Source organism: Mobula hypostoma, chromosome 21 (assembly GCF_963921235.1).
Source record: "Mobula hypostoma chromosome 21, sMobHyp1.1, whole genome shotgun sequence".
Taxonomy (NCBI): domain Eukaryota; kingdom Metazoa; phylum Chordata; class Chondrichthyes; order Myliobatiformes; family Myliobatidae; genus Mobula; species Mobula hypostoma.
This window is the reverse complement of record NC_086117.1, coordinates 51,884,622-51,903,556: the sequence shown is the minus strand read 5'-3', so window position 1 is coordinate 51,903,556 and position 18,935 is coordinate 51,884,622. Positions and strand designations below refer to the sequence as shown.

Below are 18,935 nucleotides of genomic sequence, written 5' to 3'. Positions count from 1 at the left end.
AGACTCCCCCTGGAGGAGATGGAAACAAGAGGTTAGACATAGGAATATGGACCGAGCATCGGAGGCACAACTGAGTGACACCGTGGGACAAATCATTCCCTCAAACTCACAGTAGGATTCCAATTACAGAGCACAATGAGAGTCCCCTTTATATAATCGTAGAATGTGGGAAACATGTACCAATCACAATTAACAAGATCAGACAGAAAGCCCCTTGGCTTAATGGCTCTAACTATTAATGAATACAGGTGGCTGAGAAATCCTGAAGTCCAACGCTCTATGACAGCCGCAGAGGCCCACGGGGCTCCTGATATCATTAGTGTACCACCCCAGAGAGCCCCATGAGAGGCAGCAGTGCTGTTCATGTGTATGAACGTAAGAGAACAGTACGGAAAGCATTGACCACGTGTGTAAAGAATGGACGGTTTATTCTTGTGAATATTTGTTCTATTGTGAATAAAGTTTATTTTAATAAAACAAGGTGAGCCCAAAACGAGGCAAAGAGGAGCAAAGGCTGAGCGCTGCTTGAATACGCCGCGGACTGGGCACAAGAGGGCAGATCCTTTGTTCAGACTGTACTTGATATTTGTAGCAGAGGGTGCGGGGAATCCATGGTGAAAACGCAAATTGTTGGGCAGATTGCATTTTTTTCCGACACCATTTTGTCTGCTTGTGAAACTGCTGCTTCTCTCTTGTCAGATTGATCTCTTGTCCCACGTTCAGTACGAAGAGTTCCCTTCCCTGGACAAAGAACCGCTGATGGATCATACGAACATGCAGCGACTTGGTGCTAAATTAGGGTATGTAAGGAGCTGGGCTGGCCAATTCTGTCAGAGTCTGCAGTCTGAGAGGTCCTTTAGAGCGACATTGGATGTGATGTGGCAAGGGGTGGAGCTCACTTCAGGGGAAAGCTGAGAAAGATAGAAGGGATCAGTGTGTAGGATAGCGATTCATCTGATAGTGGTGGGGTGGAGGAGTGCTGATTTTTATCGTTAGATTCAAGCTAGTTCAATGTCATTTCCAGTACACAAGTGTAAAGGAGAACAAAATAATTATTACTCCAGAGCTGATGCAGCACAAAAAAACCAAGAGTTAAAGAATGCAATAGTAATGATAAAAAACACAATAAATATAAAAACATAAGATAGCTTGTATGCACAGATTGATTGTGTGTCCATAAAGTGACACTAGGCACAGGAGTGTCTGTACGTAAGGTGACTGACAGGAAATGATAAAGTAGTGGTGGCTGGGGGTGTGGAGGGGTGGGTTAGCGAGTGGAGGTGTTGATCAGCCTTACTGCTTGGGGAAAGTCACTGTTTTTGAGTCTGGTGGTCCTGGTGTGGATGCTACGTAGCCTCCTCCCTGACGGGAGTGGGACAAACAGACCATGAGCAGGGTGGGTGGGATCCTTCATGGTGTTCTTGACCCTTTCCCTCCAGCATTTGAAGTCCCTTTTGCCATTGGTAAGGTTCTACCCCGAGTGACTGTGGTTGTGGCAGTTTCTTCTGCCAGTCCTGACACCAGTTCAGCATTCTGATGGTCCTTTTCTCTGATTCTAGGCTAGAATCACTTGTGCAACATGGAAGCAGGCAGTGTTACACCTGTCGTGGCAGATCACGTCTCAGAATCACATCATGCTCCAGAGGGCAGCCTCAGGATAGAGGGACGTCCCTTTAGAACAGAGATGAGGGTGGTGAATCTGTGGAATTCATTGCCAAAGGCAGTTGTGGAGGCCACATCACTGGGTATATGTAAAACGGAGGTTTATTGGTTATTGATTAGTCAGGGCATCAAAGATTACAGGGAATGGACAGGAGAATGGGGTTGAGAGGGATAGTAAGTCAGCCATGACGGAATGGCAGAGCAGACTCGATGGGCCAAATGGCCCAATTCTGCTCATAGGTCCTGTGGTCATCCACAGTGCTGTTTTCTCGTGCAACTTTGCAGCACATGGATTTTGCTTTTTTTTTTGTTCTAATTTTTTTTTCCTTTTGTATAATTTGTGTTATTAGTTGTGTTTTCTTATGAATGTTGTGTATCTGCTGCTATGTGCCTGTGATGCTGTGAAGGAACACTCACTCACCTGCAAGCACGTACTGGTGCTCGTGATAATAACTCGGCTTTGACTCTCACCTTGCATTTATGCAGCGAGGTTCAGCTCAGATCACAGAGGTGAATTAGAATGCTGGAGGTATGCAACTTGCCATGAAGTACAGCATTTCATCAAACAGATTTCAAACCACTAAAACAACAGGAATTCTGCAGATGCTGGAAATTCAAGCAACATACATCAAAGTTGCTGCTTGGCCTGCTGCGTTCACCAGCAACTTTGATGTATGTTGCTTCAAACCACTAAACCCAGTTTTCTTGTTTTTGAAATGCTTACCCTGTAAGTGTCTTAGAGCCATAGAAAACTGCAGCACAGAAACCGGCTCTTCAGCCCATCTAATCTGTGCCGTACTAATATGCCTAGTCCTATTGACCCACACCTGGACCTCAGCCCTCTATACTCCTCCCATCCATGTACCTATCCAAATTCCTCTTAAATGTTGAAATCAAACCCGCATCCAGCACTTGTGCTGGCAGCTCGTTCCACATTTGCACCACTCTCTGAGTGAAACATAGAAACATAGAAAATAGGTGCAGGAGTAGGCCATTCGGCCCTTCGAGCCTGCACCGCCATTCAGTATGATCATGGCTGATCATCCAACTCAGAACCCTGTACCAGCCTTCCCTCCATACCCCCTGATCCCTTTAGCCACAAGGGCCATATCTAACTCTCTCTTAAATATAGCCAATGAACTGGCCTCAACTGTTTCCTGTGGCAGAGAATTCCACAGATTCACCACTCTCTGTGTGAAGAAGTTTTTCCTAATCTCGGTCCTAAAAGGCTTCCCCTTTATCCTCAAACTGTGACCCCTCGTTCTGGACTTCCCCAACATCGGGAACAATCTTCCTGCACCTAGCCTGTCCAATCCCTTTAGGATTTTATACGTTTCAATCGGATCCCCCCTCAATCTTCTACATTCCAACGAGTATAAGCCTAGTTCATCCAGTCTTTCATGAGTTTCTCCTCATATTCCTCTTAACTCACCTTTCACCCTTAACCCATGACCTCTAGTTGTAGGCTCATCCAACCTCAGTGGAAAAAGCCTGTTTGCATTTATCCTATCTATACCCCTCATAATTTTGTATCCCTCTATCAAATCTCCCCTCAGTTTTCTATGCTCAAGGAAATGAAGTCCTAACCTCTTCAACCTTTCTCTAGATCTTTGGGATTCTGCATCTTTGCAGGTTATATCAGGATCAAACTCAAAATAAAAGAACTGCCTTTCACAGAGGACACTGTGAGTGAGACGCTGAGTCTTTCTGTGACTTGTTTGTGTTTCCAACTCGTGTAGAAATATTTCTCCTGTAGGTTCATAGCTGGAGTGATTCATCCCTGGAAGGTTGGACCTTTTGAGCGGATGCTTTGGCGAGTTTGCAAGGGATATACAATCCTGACATATGAAGAGTTAGAGATTCCTCTCGAAGATCCAGATTCTGTGAGTATTGTGGTATTTGTTCTCAGTCTCTTGTTACTTCCTTGCACTTTCTCAGACTCTGATTTAATCTGTGTTTTCACATTTAGGGTGAGAATGTGAAATGGGTCGTATTTTTAGTGTCATACTGGGGTGAGCAAATTGGCCACAAAGTGAAGAAGATATGTGATTGGTAAGAGACTAACCTTTTTCCTAGCACTCTCAGATTTGGTTGGATGGCTGTCGCAATTGGGCTCTGTTTTTTCCCATTGCCTTGTATATTTTCTCTCTTTGCATCCAGTCCCCTTCTGATTTTGGGTACTTTTTGTTTGTTCTGTGAGAAGTTCAGTAGACTGGGACGATGTCTTAGAGGTGTGAAGGTTGTTAGATTATCTAACTCAAGCATTTTTATGGGGTCCAATGGGTCACATGGAGGAATGATGCTTTCACTTGTTGGGAACTCTGGAACAAGGGATCAGCACTTGAGAGTGGAAATGAAAAGAGTTTTCTCCTTTTTCCAACAAATGGTGAGCCTTTGGAATTCTTTATCCTAGTGGGTTACTTATACTGACAGAGTCAGACTTTGCAGATAATGTTCCTAATCTGTTGAAGCAGTGAAATCATTTCATTTTCACTCCTGGCCGTTTCTGGCCTCTCGAAGCCTGAAGGCTTGAAACCGCAGTGAGCAAAATAGTTCTGAATTGTCTTGCTGTTTATTACTCACCAACTATCAGTGACAAAAATCACTGCTTTTTGAGCACGAAAACACAAGTGATGCTATTTTAAAAACTTCTCACTTTGCATGGTATAGTGTCTAATGGCCACACGATGTGCATGCAACTGACGCGAATTAGATATTCAGCAACAGTCTCCTGCCTCAATTAACTGGCGTAGTGTCCCAAATAAATGAAGGGAATCCCAGCTATTTTCTCGATTAGATTTTGTTCTTTAAGGGTTGTCCCAAATAAGTGGCTGCCCCGATGAACTGACAGCCCAATTAACTGAAATCCACTGGACTCACCACCCTCTGCGTGGAAAAAGTTGCCTTTCACCCTAATCCCATGCCCCTAATTTTGGGCTTCCCTACACTGGGGAAAATACTGTTATCATTTACCTATCTAAGCCTCTCATAATTTTAAATACCTCTATAAGGTTGCCCCCTCATTCAAAGTTCAAAGTAGATTTATTATCGAAGTACATATATGTGTCCACATACAACCCTGAGATTCATTTTCTTATGGGCATATAATAAATCTATAGAATGATAACCATAATAGAATTAATGAAAGACTGCACTAACTGGGGCGTTCAACCAGAGAGTTCAGGAGACGACAAAATGCAAATACAAAAAGAAAGAACCAACAATATAAATAAATAAGCAATAAATATTGAGAACATGAGATGAAGAGTCCTTAAAAGTGCGCCCATAGGTTGTGGGAACATTCCAATGATGGAGCAAATGAAGTTGAGTGAATTATCCCCTCTGGTTCAGGAGCCTGAAGGTTAAGGGGTAATGACTGTTCTGAACCAGTATTGTAGGTCCTTCCTGACGGCAGCAGTGAAAAGAGAGCATGACCTGGATGGTGGGGGTCCCTGGTGATGGCTGCCACTTTCCTGTGACAGCATATCATGTAGATGTGCTCAATGGTGGGAAGGGCTTTACCCGTGATGGACTGGGCCACATCCTCTTTTTTTTTTGTAGGATTTTCCATTCAAGGGCATTGGTGTTTCCACACCAGGCTGTTATGCAGCCAGTCAATGTAATCTTCACTACATATCTACAGTATAGAAGTTTGTCCAAGTTTCTCCTATATTCTAAACAATAAAGACTTAGCCTGGCCAACCTCTCCCTATAACTCAGGCCTTCTGATCCTGTCAGCATCCTCATAAATCTTTCTAGTTTAACCTCGTTTCTTCTACAACTGCGACCAAAACTGTACTTAATACTCCGCGTGGCCTCACCAATGACTTGTGCAACTGCAGTGTAATGTCCCCACTCCCATACTCAACGTCCTGGCTGATGAAGTCCGGTGTGCTGTATGCCTTTTTCATAACACTATCCAGCTGTAACGCCCTTGTTCCTCAGTTGCATTGTACTTCCTGGTGCCCTAACATTCATTGGGTCCTATGATGGTTTGACTTTCCAAAGTGCATCACCACACATTTTATCTGTATTGAAACCCATTTGCCACTCCTCAGCTCAATTCCCTGATGAAGATCCGCTTGTGATGAACAATAATCACCTCCTAGTTTTGAGTCATCCACAAACGTACTGACCGAGCTTGTCCATTGACATCCAAATCATTTATATAAATCAGCGGTCCCCAACCGCTGGGCTGTGGGTTGGTGCCGGCCCGCGAGGAAACGATATGATTTGGCGATACGAATCAGCTGCACCTTTCCTCATTCCCTGTCATGCCCACTGTTGAGCTTGAACGCATGTGAGGTCATTACGCACGTATCATCCATGTCAGCGCGGGAAGGAGATCAACTCCTCGAGCTTGCAAATGACGGCGGGCTGAAAAGTATGTGTGACATAACATCTCTGCTGGCATTCTGGATCAAAGTCAAGGCTGAATATCCTGAGATAGCCAGGAAAGCACTGAAAACTTTGCTTCCATTTCCAACATATCTCTGCAATGAATGCAACGAAAACTAAATTGCGGAATAAACAGGACATATGGAATCCCCTTCGAGTATCGCTGTCTCCCATCACCCCTCGATGGCACCGTCTTGTTGCAGGGAAACAAGCCAAGGGCTCCCACTGATTCAGCGATATTGGTGTGTTGCAATGATTTTATATGTTCGTACGGAGAAAATATGTGCTGTGTGTTTGATATCCAAACGTTACTTAAAATGTTATGATGCTATTGACTTATAAGTGACTTATATAACCATATAACAATTACAGCACGGAAACAGGCCATCTCTGCCCTTCTAGTCCGTGCCGAACGCTACTCTCACCTAGTCCCACCCACCTGCACTCAGCCGATAACTCTCCATTCCTTTCCTGTCCATATACCTCTCCAATTTTTCTTTAAATGATAATATCGAACCTGCCTTTACCACTTCTACTGGAAGTTCATTCAACACTTACTTCAAGCTCCCCTGTCCTCCCCTGATAATTGACTTAGCACTATATTCATGCAAGGAAAATGTGCGCTGTGTGTTTAATATTAAATTTATTAGATAAACCCTTTTAAAATGAAATTGAGTGTATTAGCCACTTATCGGCTATATTCCGGTCGTGATTAACACGCCCCCCCCCCGAACAGAATCGCCAAAAATGATTTGAAGAAAAAAATCGGCAGGTACACGCATGCACACTGGTGCCTGCTCAAAGCTTCATGGTCATTGTAGTCTTTCTCGGGGTAAACCACGTATTTGACTGCTACTCTTGTCCATTGGCAACCCTACCCCCCCCCCCCCTCCCGGTTGGCCGGTCTGCAAGAATATTGTCAGTAATAAACCGGTCTACATTGCAAAAAAGGTTAGGGACCCCTGATATAAATAACCAATAACAATGGCCCCAACGCAGACTCCTGTGGTGCCCCACTACTCACTACTGTTGGGGGTTTTGTGGATAGTGTGGAAATTGCAACGGGGCATTGATAGGATGCAAAACTGGGCTGAGAAATGGCAGATGAAGTGCAACCTAGATAAGTGTGAGTTGGTTCATTTTGGTAGGTCAAATATGATGGCAAACTATAGTATTAATGTTAAGACTCTTGGCAGTGTGGAGGATCAGAGGGATCTTGGGGTCCAAGTCCATAGGACACTCAAAGCTGCTGCGCAGGTTGACTCTGTGGTTAAGAAGGTATACGGGGGTGCATTGGCCTTCATCAATCATGGGATTGAGTTTAAGAACCGAGAGGTAATGTTGCAGCTGTATAGGACCCTGGTCAGATCCCACTTGGAGTACTGTGCTCAATTCTGGTCGCCTCACTACAGGAAGGACGTGGAAACCATAGAAAGGGTGCAGAGGAGATTTACAAGGATGTTGTCTGGATTGGGGAGCATGCCTTATGAGAATAGGTTGAGTGAACTCGGCATTTTCTCCTTGGAGTGACGGAGGATGAGAGGTGACCTGATAGAGGTGTACAAGGTGATGAGAGGCATTGATCGTGTGGATAGTTAGAGGCTTTTTCCCAGGGCTGAAATGGCTGGCACAAGAGGGCATAGTCTTAAGGTGCTTGGAAGTAGGTACAGAGGGGATGTCAGGGTTAAGTTTTTTAGGCAGAGAGTGGTGAGTACGTGGAATGGGCTGCCGGCGGCGGTCGTGGAGGCGGAAACAATAGGGTCTTTTAAGAGACTCCTGGATGGCTACATGGAGCTTAGAAAAATAGAGGGCTATGGGTAAAGCCTAGGTAGTTGTAAGGTAGGGCATGTTCGGCACAGCTTTGTGGGCCGAAGGGCCTGTATTGTGCTGTAGGTTTTCTGTGGTCTATGTTTACTCGCTGGCCTCCATCCCAAGAAACCACCTTCAATCACTCTCTGCTACCTACAGTACCTCTGGGACAATTTTGACCCACCTGACTAGCTCTCTCCGTATTCTGTGGGACCCAACCTTCCTAACCAGTCTAATATGCAGGACCTTGTTGAAGGCCTTATTAAAGCCCAAGTAGACAGCATCCACTGTCCTGCCTTCATCATCCAGCTGTTTGGTTACAATGGGAAGACCTTTACATGTTAGTCCAGTAACTTTGCTACTGTACCTCTCGTTGTATGTTAGTCCTGTGTGTGTGTTTGTGTGTATATAAACATTGCTGTTAATCTAGTGCAATTACTTGTAGTTATCACTGCCACGTCTATCCCTATCCAAACACAAACCAGGAGAGGATGGACATTGTGGCTGGCCTCAACACACGAATCCAAGACCTCCACACGGTGAGTTCCACATCTCTGCCTGCTTGAGCTGAGTGTTGGCTTCTGCTTGGTAACAAACCACAAAATATCCGTAAAATATCTGCTGTTGTTAGCTGTGCAATAAACATTTATTAAATTATTAAAGAACTTCCTGACAGTCACATTACGTACAGACACTCCTGTGCCTAGCATCACTTTATAGACATACAATCAATAAGCTATCTTGTGTGTTTATATTTACTGTGCTTTTTATTATTATTGGGTTCTTTATCTTATTGTGTTATTTTTTGTGCTGCCTCGGATCCAGAGTAACAATGATTTCATTCTCCTTTACACTGTCTGCAGGAAATGACATTAAGCAATCCTGAATCTTGAAATGTGCTGTTTGGGGAGCATGCTGCAACCCTCAGTAATGTGAAAGAAAAAATAGCGCAGTTGGCCGGCGTGTGCTGACTATGGCCCCCCACCCCCTGGCTCTCTCAGAGACAGCTTTATCACTGCTGTCTTACAGTGTGAAATCTGTTGTCTGGCTGCAGCAATAGTGCAGTGCAAAGACAAAAACACTTTAAATTACAAAATAAGTATCGCAGGAAAATGAAACAGTAACGAGGTCGTGTTCATGGACCACTAGACATAGCAGAATTAGGCCATTCAGCCCATTGAGTCTCCTCTGCCAGTCCATTATACCTGATTTATAATCCCCCTCAACCCTATTCTCTTGCCTTATCCCCCATAACCTTTGACACCTTGTCTAAACAAGCTTTTGGAAATGTGGTGGCAGAGGGTTTGAAGTTGTTCCTGAATCACTGAGTGTGGGTCTTCACGCTCCTTCCTGGTGGTAGTAATGAGAAGAGAGCATGCTCCTAACCGCACCTTCCCACCCTCTGCTGTGGTGCTGGGTGCCCTCGATGCTATGTCCTCCTCTGCTACTAGGCACTCTCAGCACACCCTTCCTCCCAGTCGCGCCAGGCTCTCCTGATGCTCCCACACTCCTTCCTCCTCCACTGTGGGCTCCGTTGGCTCCCTCTGCACTCCTCCCCCACCATGGCGGTCCCCCCCCTCACCTTCTACTGGTGCCAAGCTCTCCCTCCCTCCCTCTAGTTGGCATTGCTTCCGCTATGAAGATTGTGGATTTTCTGGAGAACCCTGTGACAGTGTGGTGATCCCTGGGCACTGCCCCCTAACCACACTGTGTGAGGAATAACGTCCATCGTATGAGCGGGGTCGCTAGCCTTGACACTGACACCTGACGCATCTTTGATTATTTATTTACAGGAAGAGGAGGTTGCCTTTGGGAATATTAACATTACCCCTTTCCTCTGTTTCCTCGAATATTAGAATCAGGTTTATTATCACTGGCAGGTGTTGTGAAATTTGTTAACTTAGCAGCAGCAGTACAACGCAATATGTGATAACGTTGAAAGAAAAAAATACATAAATAAGTCAATCAATTTCAGTAAGTATGTATTTAGTTAAAATAGTGTAAAAACAGGAATAATATATTTAAAAAATAATGTGGCAGTGTTCATTGATTCACAGTCCATTTAGAAATCAGATGACAGAGGGGAAGAAGCTGTTCCTGAAACACTGAGTGTGTGCCTTCAGGCTTCTGTCCCTCCTTCCTGACAGTGACAATGAGAAGAGGCCATGTCCTGGGTGATGAGAGTCCTTAATAATGGATGTTGACTTTCTGAGTCACTGCTCCTTGAAGATGTCTTGGATACTATGGGGGCTAGTACCCAAGATAGGCCTGACTAATTTTACAACTTTCTGTAGCTTCTTTCGATCCACTGCAGTAGCCCCCTTCCCTCCCCCCACCCCATACCAGACAGTGATACAGCCTGTCAGAATGCTCTCCAAGGTATATCTGTTGAAGTTTTTGAGTGTTTTAGGTGACAAACCAAATCTCCTCAAACTCTGAATGAAATATAGCCACTGTCTTGCCTTATAGTTGTATCAGTATATTGGGTCCAGGTTTAGTCCTCAGAGATCCTGTTACCCACGAACTTGAAACTGCTCACTTTCTCCACTTCTGATCCCTCTGAGGACCGGTTCATGTTCCCTCGTCTTACCCTTCCTGAAGTCCACAGTCAGCTCTTCCGTCTTACTGACGTTGAGTGCCAGGTTGTTGCTGTGACATCATTCCACTAGCTGGTATATCTCACTCCTCTACTTCCTCGTCTCCATCTGAGATTCTACCAACAATGGTTGTATCATCAGCAAATTTATAGACGGTATTTAAGCTATGCCTAGCCACACAGTCATGGGTATAGAGGGAGTAGAGCAGTGGGCTAAGCACATATCCCTGAGATACGCCAGAGTTGATCAAATCCTAAGAACTTTCTACAGGAGCACAATTGAGAACATCCTGATTGGCTGCATCACTGCCTGGTATGGGAACTGTACTTCCCTCAATCGCAGGACTCTGCAGAGAGTGGTGCGGACAGCCCAGCGCATCTGTAGACGTGAACTTCCCACTATTCGGGACATTTACAAAGACAGATGTGTAAAAAGGGCCCGAAGGATCATTGGGGACCCGAGTCACCCCAACCACAAACTGTTCCAGCTGCTACCATCTGGGAAATGGTACTGCAGCATAAAAGCCAGGACTAATAGGCTCCGGGACAGCTTCTTCCACCAGTCCATCAGACTGATTAATTCACGCTGACACAACTGTATTTCTATGTTATATTGACTGTGCTGTTGTACATACGATTATAAATTACTATAAATTGCACATTTAGACAGAGACGTAACATAAAGATTTTTACGCCTCATGTATGTGAAGGATGTAAGTAATAGTCAATTTAATTCACAAACACGAGGAATTCTGCAGATGCTGGAATTTCAAGCAACACACACAAAAATTGCTGGTGAACGCAGCAGGCCAGGCAGCATCTATAGAAAGACGTACAGTCGACGTTTCAGGCCGAGACCCTTCGTCAGGACTAACTGAAAGAAGAGATGGTTACTATTTTTATGTCAATTTAATGCAATTCGGTTCAATTCATCAGTGAGGAGGAGATCTATCACCAATCTGCACAGAAGTGAGGAATATTTATTTACAGGAGGAGAAAGTTGCCTGTGGGAATATTAACGTTGTCTCCTTTGACCTGTTTGCTCAGGTATTACATAGGACTGAGGAGTACCTGCAGCAGGTTTTACTGAAGGCATCCGAATCCATCCACACTTGGCTTGTTCAGGTGAAGAAAATGAAGGCCATCTACCACATTCTGAATCTCTGCAGTTTCGATGTCACCAATAAGTGTCTCATTGCTGAGGTCTGGTGCCCCGTGGCTGATCTATCCAAAGTTCGCCACGCTTTGGAAGAAGGATCTGTGAGTGTCAGTCAGTTTTTAACTCTTTCCAGATTGCTGTAATGGGTGCAATTTCCCTTGTGTAAAACAGTGTTTCCTATCCCTCTCATTTCTACCCACCTGCTGTCTCACTGCTCCACTCTTGCTGTGCTGTGGTACCTGCCCTTGTCCTGTCGTTTGTGGTTGACGGATTGTTTTGTGGATCGCCCTTCCCAGAGGAAAAGCAGTGCCACTGTCCCATCGTTCGTGAACCGGATCCCCACGACAGACACTCCTCCGACACTCATCCGCACAAATAAATTCACTTCGGGATTTCAAAATATCGTGGATGCGTATGGAGTTGGAAACTACCAGGAGGTGAACCCAGGTACGTGCATGTGACTTGTCGCTCTACCTACTGATTCTCTTAAAACTTTGTAAGCCTTGCAGTTTTTCCCAGGACCGAGAGGGAGGTTTGAACAGCAGCCTTTTGCCTGGACTTTGTGCAGGAGCTGATGAAGACCTTTACAAGTGTAAACAGTGTTTACAGAGTCACTGTCAGTGTTTACACTTGTAGAGAGCTGAGAAATGCATTTAATTAAAGTGGGAGTTCAGGTGAATCGGGGAGGGAATTTTCCCCCACTCCATGGGAGTAGTTTATTGTCACCTGACCATACATATATACAAGCAAACAAAACAATGTTCTTTCGGACCATGGTGAACCCATAAAACGTATTTCATATCCGGCACATAAACCAAAATATAACCATAAATAAGTTAACTAAATATAATCAAAATGCATGTAGCACAGGTAAACAGCTCGCTGCCCTTGTGACTAAACCTCGGTGGTGGCAGGGTATTGATTAGTCTCAGGTCATGAGGGAAGAAGCTGTTGCCCAGTCTGGCATTCCTAGTCCTGATGCTCTGTAGATGCACGAGGAGAATGTGAGATAGTTACATGGACCAAGGATGGAAGGATAGGAGGAGGTTACTGTGTGCATCAGCGAGAACAAATAGCTGCTTACCACACTTCAGCGTAGTGGCCTTGGGGATCTCTCAGCTGAGTGTAGAGTTACAGGAAGATCTCATACATAATCAGGTACTTTATTACACATTTACAACTTTTCAAAGGACAGGATCTTGGACAAGAAAGGTGTCGAGGGATACTGGCCTCATGGGCAAGTGGGATTTGTGTAGAGGGGATGAGATGGGCTGTAATGGCTTGTATCTGTGCTGTAAATTTCTCAATCTATCATGTAAATGATATTGAATTTGTTTGTGTGACTAGTCACTGCTCGTTATAAAAGCAGCAACAATAATATTTTTGCTTGTCACTAGGCCCTTACACCATTGTCACCTTCCCGTTCCTGTTTGCGGTGATGTTTGGAGACTTTGGACACGGTTTGATTATGACAGTGTTTGCACTGTGGATGGTGCTGTCCGAAAACAACCCGAAACTGAGGCGGACGAGGAATGAGGTGAGACACGGAGACCAGTTCGATACAATGCACGTACATCTATTCAGTCAGCCTTTCACAGATCTGCTGCTGTGAATTCATCCCCGCGTGCCACTCACACTGCCAATGCCCTTCCAGTGCCCAACACCAGCTTCACTGTCGCTCCCGCCCAGAGGGCTGGTGTTCCATGAGACACATCCTGAACGGAGTATCTGTGTTTTGAGTTTTAAAGAAGAGCACTTTGTGTTTTCTCATAGAGCCACAGAAAAGGACAGCACAGAAACAGGCCTTGTGCCCCATTTAGTCTGTGCCGAACCATTTAAACTGCCTACTCCTATCGACCTGCACTGGGACCACGGCCCTCCATTCCCCTACCGTCCATGTACGTATTCAAACTTCACCGGGCTTCCATGCACCACTTGTGCTGGCAGCTACTTCCACACTCTCACCATGTCACCAACGTCTTATATAATTTCAACATAATATCCCACCTCCCGCACTTAGTAACACACACAGACACACACACACACACACACACACACGTCGAAACGTCGACTGTACCTCTTCCTATAGATGCTGCCTGGCCTACTGCATTCACCAGCATTTTTTTTTGTGTGTTGCTTGAATTTCCAGCATCTGCAGATTTCCTCGTTCCTGCACTTAGTACTTTGATTTATGAAAGCCAACGTGCCAAAAGTTTTCACTATGACCCTATCTACATGTGATGCCATCTTCAGTGAATTATGGACCTGTATTCCCAGATCTCTTTGTTCTACCACACTCCTCCATGCCCAACCATCCACTGTGTAAGACCTACCCCGGTTGGTCCTACTGAAGTGCAAAACCTTGCACTTGTCTGCATTAAATTCCATCTGCCATTTTTCAGCCTGTTTTTCCAACTGGTCCAGATCCCGCTGCAAGCCATGATAGCCTGCCGCGCGGTCCACTACAGCCCCTAACTTGGCGTCATCCGCAGATCTGGTGATCCATTTAAGCGCATTAACATCCAGATCATTGATATAGATGACAAACAATAACAGATCCAGCACCGATCGCTGTGGCACGCCACTAGACTCGACTGTGCTTTACACCCTGGTTTGAAGAAATGTTGTCTTGTTTCTATATATATTATGATTGTATATGTTATATACATGTATCTAGTTAAATGACAATAAACTTGACTAACTTGTTTTGTCGTTAACAGATCTGGAACACATTTTTTGATGGTCGTTACATCATCCTGATGATGGGAATATTTACTTTGTACACTGGCCTTATCTACAACGACTGCTTTTCAAAGTCCTTGAATGTATTTGGGTCCGGATGGAGTGTCAAGAGCATGTTTATAAATGAAAGTAGGATGTATGTACATTGTCTGAATCTACTAGTTACTCGAATCTCTGTACTGTGTGTAAGATTGAATAGCTTAGGACTTTGTTCATTGGAATGTAGAATATTGAGGGAAGGTTTGATAGAGGTATACTAAACTATGAGGGGTATAGGTAGGGTAAATGCAAGCAGACTTTTTCCACGGAGGTTTGGTGGGAATGCAACCATAGGTTGTGGGTTAAGGTTGAAAAGTGAGGAGTTTAAGGGGAACATGAGGGGAAACTTCTTCACTCAGAGGGTTGTAGAGGGGTAAGGGTATGGAGGACTATGGTCCTGGTGCAGGTCAATGGGATTAGGAAGTTTAAATAGTTTGGCACAGACTAGATGGGGTACAAGGCCTTTTTCTGTGACACTCTGTCATACTACAAAGTTTTCTTAAAAAGTCAAAGCACAGATGCTCCTTTCAGGATGTTTCATGGAACACCATGAAACACACACCCGATGCAGGTCGATCGGAGTAGTTTAAATGATTCAGTGCATACTGGCTAGGCTAAAGGGCCTGTTTATATGCGGTACTTTTCTCTGACTTTATGATGCTAAAGATGAGTTAGTTGTGCAGTGAAGGAGAGGCTCCAGGTGGCCAGTATGTGGTCCAGGTGTGGGTAGACTGGACTAGGCAGAAGGCCAGGCTTGCATATACTAGATGAGCCAAAGGGTCTGTTTCTGTGCTGCGGTGCTGTATGACATTGTAAGTGGTCTTGCTGGATTGACTGGTTAGTGAGCCTGAGATACAAACGGCATTGGCTTTAGGTGACGTGCCGTCTGAGTGGGAGTGCGGAGTGATCTGTTTTATAGCTTCAGCAACCCCAGTTCACTTTGGATCTCCAGAGCTGTCTGTGTGGAGTTTGCACACTTCTACCTGTAACAATGTGGATTTCCATTGGATGCTTCCATCTTCTCCCACAGCCCATAGACTTATTACTTGCCAGGCTAATTAGCCTGTAATTACAATTAAAGTGTAATCACTTTACACCGCACGCTGTCGGAGCAGTGCTGCCAGGATAATCAAGGACACGACCCACCCAGCCAACACACTTTTCGTCCCTCTTCCCTCCAGGAGAAGGCTCAGGAGCTTGAAGACTCGTACGGCCAGATTTGGGAACAGCTTCTTTCCAACTGTGATAAGACTGCTGAACGAATCCTGACCTGGATCTGGGCCGTACCCTCCAAATATCCAGACCTGCCTCTCGGTTTTTTTGCACTACTTTACTTTCCATTTTCTATTTTCTATTTATGATTTATAATTTAAATTTTTAATATTTACTATCGATTTTTAATCCAGGGAGCGGGAAGCGCAGAATCAAATATCACTGTGATGATTGTTGGTTCTAGTATCAATTGTTTGGCGACAATAAAGTATAATTAACCGAAGTTTAAGTGGTGATGAGACGCTGAGGAGGGTGTTAATTGCCATGTCAGACTTTGGGACTGGTGAGAATTGTTTGAGCTGAATTGAATGAGATCCTTGGCAGTGAGGGTAATAGTTTTGGAATCAGAGCTTGATTCCTACTGGGAGATGCCTGTTCAGTAGTTCCAGGTAACTGCTTGGACATAGACTGGCTCAGGAGTCCCTGAGGGCAAACCCCAGTGCACAACAGTGAGCTTCCCTGTGGGAACAGCTCCTGCACGAGCCCCACACCAGTCACAACCCCAGCTTCTCTGCCAGAATTGTTTGCTAGGGTTTTCTCTCCAACCTAATTAAAACCTTAGCCTCCTTTGGTTCAAAAGTTTAAAGTAAATTTATTATCACAGTACATGTATGTCTATAAGATCATAAGACATAGGAGCAGAATTAGGCCATTCAGCCCATCGAGTCTGCTCCATCATGGCAGATCCTGGGTCCCACTCAACTCCATACTCCTGCCTTCTAACTATATGCTTTGATGCCCTGATTGATCAGGAAACGATCAACTTCCGCCTTAAATATATGCACAGACTTGATCTCTGCCGCAGTCTGTGTCACCAAAAACAACCCTGAGGTTCATTTTCTTGTTCAGTTAGGGAAGTAGAGATGCCAGGCAGGATGGTGGAATGCTCCTCTTGGGGGTAATAACTGTTCCTGAACTCGGAGCTGTGGGCCCTGAATTTCTTGTACTGTCTTCCTGACGGCAGCGACAAGAAGAGGGTATGCCTGGGTGGTGGGGGTCTCTGATGATGGATGCTGCTTTCCTATGGCAACGTTTCGTGTCGATGTGCTCAGTGGTTGGGAGGTCTTTACCTGTGATGAACTGGGCTGTATCCACTACCTTTTGTAGGGTTTTCCGTTCAAGAACCTTGGTGTTTCCATACCAGGCTGTGATGCAACCAGTCACTATACTCTCCACTATACATCTACAGGAGTTTGCCAGAGTTTTAGGTGACGTGCTGAATCTCTGCAGGCTCCTAAGGAAGTAGGAGTGTTGCCGTGCTTTCTTCATATTACTATCCGGTCAGTGATACGAACCAATTCATCCATAATTTACAAATGGATTGGTAAAGAGGTTCTCACGGTATGTTGGTTATACTTAAACATAATGTAAAATAATTAAAGTGTATAATTGTACAGGAACATGTTTAAATCACAGACAGTAAATAAGTTGAATGTTTGATGTTTTTTTTCTCTGATAGGGTCACTGAAGTTAAGCGTAGTCAGCTCCTGGGCTTGGATCCCAATGTTACTGGAGTTTTCAAAGCACCATATCCCTTTGGCATCGACCCGGTGAGTGGTCCCTGTGGGGTGTGGCAGTCATGCGAGAGTGATTGTTGACTGAAGGTTACTGCACTGATTTCGGAGTAAGAGGTTCTGTTAATGAGTGCCCGCTTGAATTGTATGTTGACTTTCAACCTTGGGTGATGGATTGCAATTCATTTGGTGGATGTGACTGTTGGAATGATTGAAATATAATTGGTTTCTTTTCCATCTGCTGCTTTACCTTGATCCAGACTAAAAACAGGATTGTATAACCTTTTGTCTGTTTTTTTAAGATCTGGAACCTCGCAAGTAATCGCCTGAGCTTTCTGAACTCGTTCAAAATGAAAATGTCGGTTATCCTTGGTATTACCCATATGACATTTGGAGTCATTCTGGGAGTCTTCAATCATTTGTAAGTCCTTTAAGACCCCATGCAGCAATTCTGGATTGTATTCAAGTTAATTGTCTCTTCCTAGCTCTGTCTGAACGAAGTGGGGAAGGCAGTTTTGGCCAATGTGCCTCAGAATAGAGGGATGTCCCTTTAGAATGGAGATGAGGGATTTCTTCAGCCAGTGTGAGGTGAATCTGTGGAATTCATTGCCGCAGACGGCTGCAGACGCCAAGTCATTGATTAGTAAAAGGTTTAGGGGAAAGTCAGGAATCAAAAGGTCAAGCATGATGGGACTAATATTCTGAGCTGCATGTATTTCAATGCCAGGAGTGTTGTCAGGGAGGCCGATGAGCTTGGGGCGTGGATTAGCATGTGGAGTTAAGACATTGTGGTCATTAGTGAAATTTGGTTGTCGGAGAGGGCAGGACTGACAGCTCGATATTCCGGGATTCCATTGTTTTAGACGTGACAGAGTGGGAGGGTTTAAAGGGGGAGGGGTGGCCTTACCAGTCGGGGAAAATGTCATGTCAGTGCTCAGTCTGGACGGGCTGGAGAGCTCGTCCAGTGAGGTATTATGGATTGTTATTAAGAGTCATTGAGTTGTCATCGACTCGTGATCCTATGGATGGTCACTGTAAATGAGTTTTGATCCTCACAAAGGTGGCTCATTGTAGATAACGTTGCGTTAGTAGCTGTCCTTATTCTGTCCATCCATCTGTTTGGCGGCCTTCCTCTCTTCTATTGTCATTCCACTTTGCCCAGCATGATATCCTCTTTTCAGGAAGCTGTTTCTTCGCGTGCTGTGTCCAAAGTACGACAGGCGGAGTCTTGTTGTTTGAGCCTACAGAGAGAGACTTGGTTTGATCTTGTTGAGGCCAGATTCGTTTGTTCTGAGAGAGGTCCACGAGATGTGTAGTACTTTTCTCCAGCACCATTGTTCAAAGGTGTCGATATGCTTCCAATCCTCCTCCTTTGCCGCCCAGTCTTCGCATCCATATAATGTCATTGGGAATATCATCACCTGCACAAGTTGAATCTTCATATGTAGAGATCGATTCCTGTTTTGGATGATCTTCTCTAAATCCTTCATGGCTGCTCTGCCAAGGGTTATTCTTCGTTGGGCTTCTTGACTGCTTACTGCTTTGGTGTTAATCATTGATCCAAGTAAATAAAAACCGTCAACCACTTTAACTTCCTCGCCATCGAGATAGAAATTGGTATTGCTGGCAGTAATCATAATTTTAGTCGTCTTCAAGTTAAGGTGCAGACCCATCTTCAGGCTAAGTTCCTTGATGTAATCATTTGTAACCCCTTCATGGCCCTGCAGCTTACCTAAGGGCACTG

The 18,935-nt window shown here is 44.7% G+C and overlaps 1 protein-coding gene across 2 annotated transcripts in view; it reads left to right on the top strand.

Annotated features, from left to right (window-relative positions):
• Window positions 1-18,935, top strand: part of LOC134360012 (V-type proton ATPase 116 kDa subunit a 2-like) — a 61,361-nt gene that overhangs the window by 23,127 nt on the left and 19,299 nt on the right. For both annotated transcript variants that reach the window (XM_063073995.1, XM_063073996.1), the window contains exons 5-14: window positions 700-800; window positions 3,419-3,545; window positions 3,632-3,714; window positions 8,315-8,408; window positions 11,513-11,725; window positions 11,921-12,071; window positions 13,022-13,161; window positions 14,345-14,502; window positions 17,137-17,227; window positions 17,494-17,612. In XM_063073995.1, coding sequence (XP_062930065.1) covers window positions 700-800; window positions 3,419-3,545; window positions 3,632-3,714; window positions 8,315-8,408; window positions 11,513-11,725; window positions 11,921-12,071; window positions 13,022-13,161; window positions 14,345-14,502; window positions 17,137-17,227; window positions 17,494-17,612 — 1,277 coding nt within the window. The remainder of the gene's footprint in view (window positions 1-699; window positions 801-3,418; window positions 3,546-3,631; window positions 3,715-8,314; window positions 8,409-11,512; window positions 11,726-11,920; window positions 12,072-13,021; window positions 13,162-14,344; window positions 14,503-17,136; window positions 17,228-17,493; window positions 17,613-18,935) is intronic.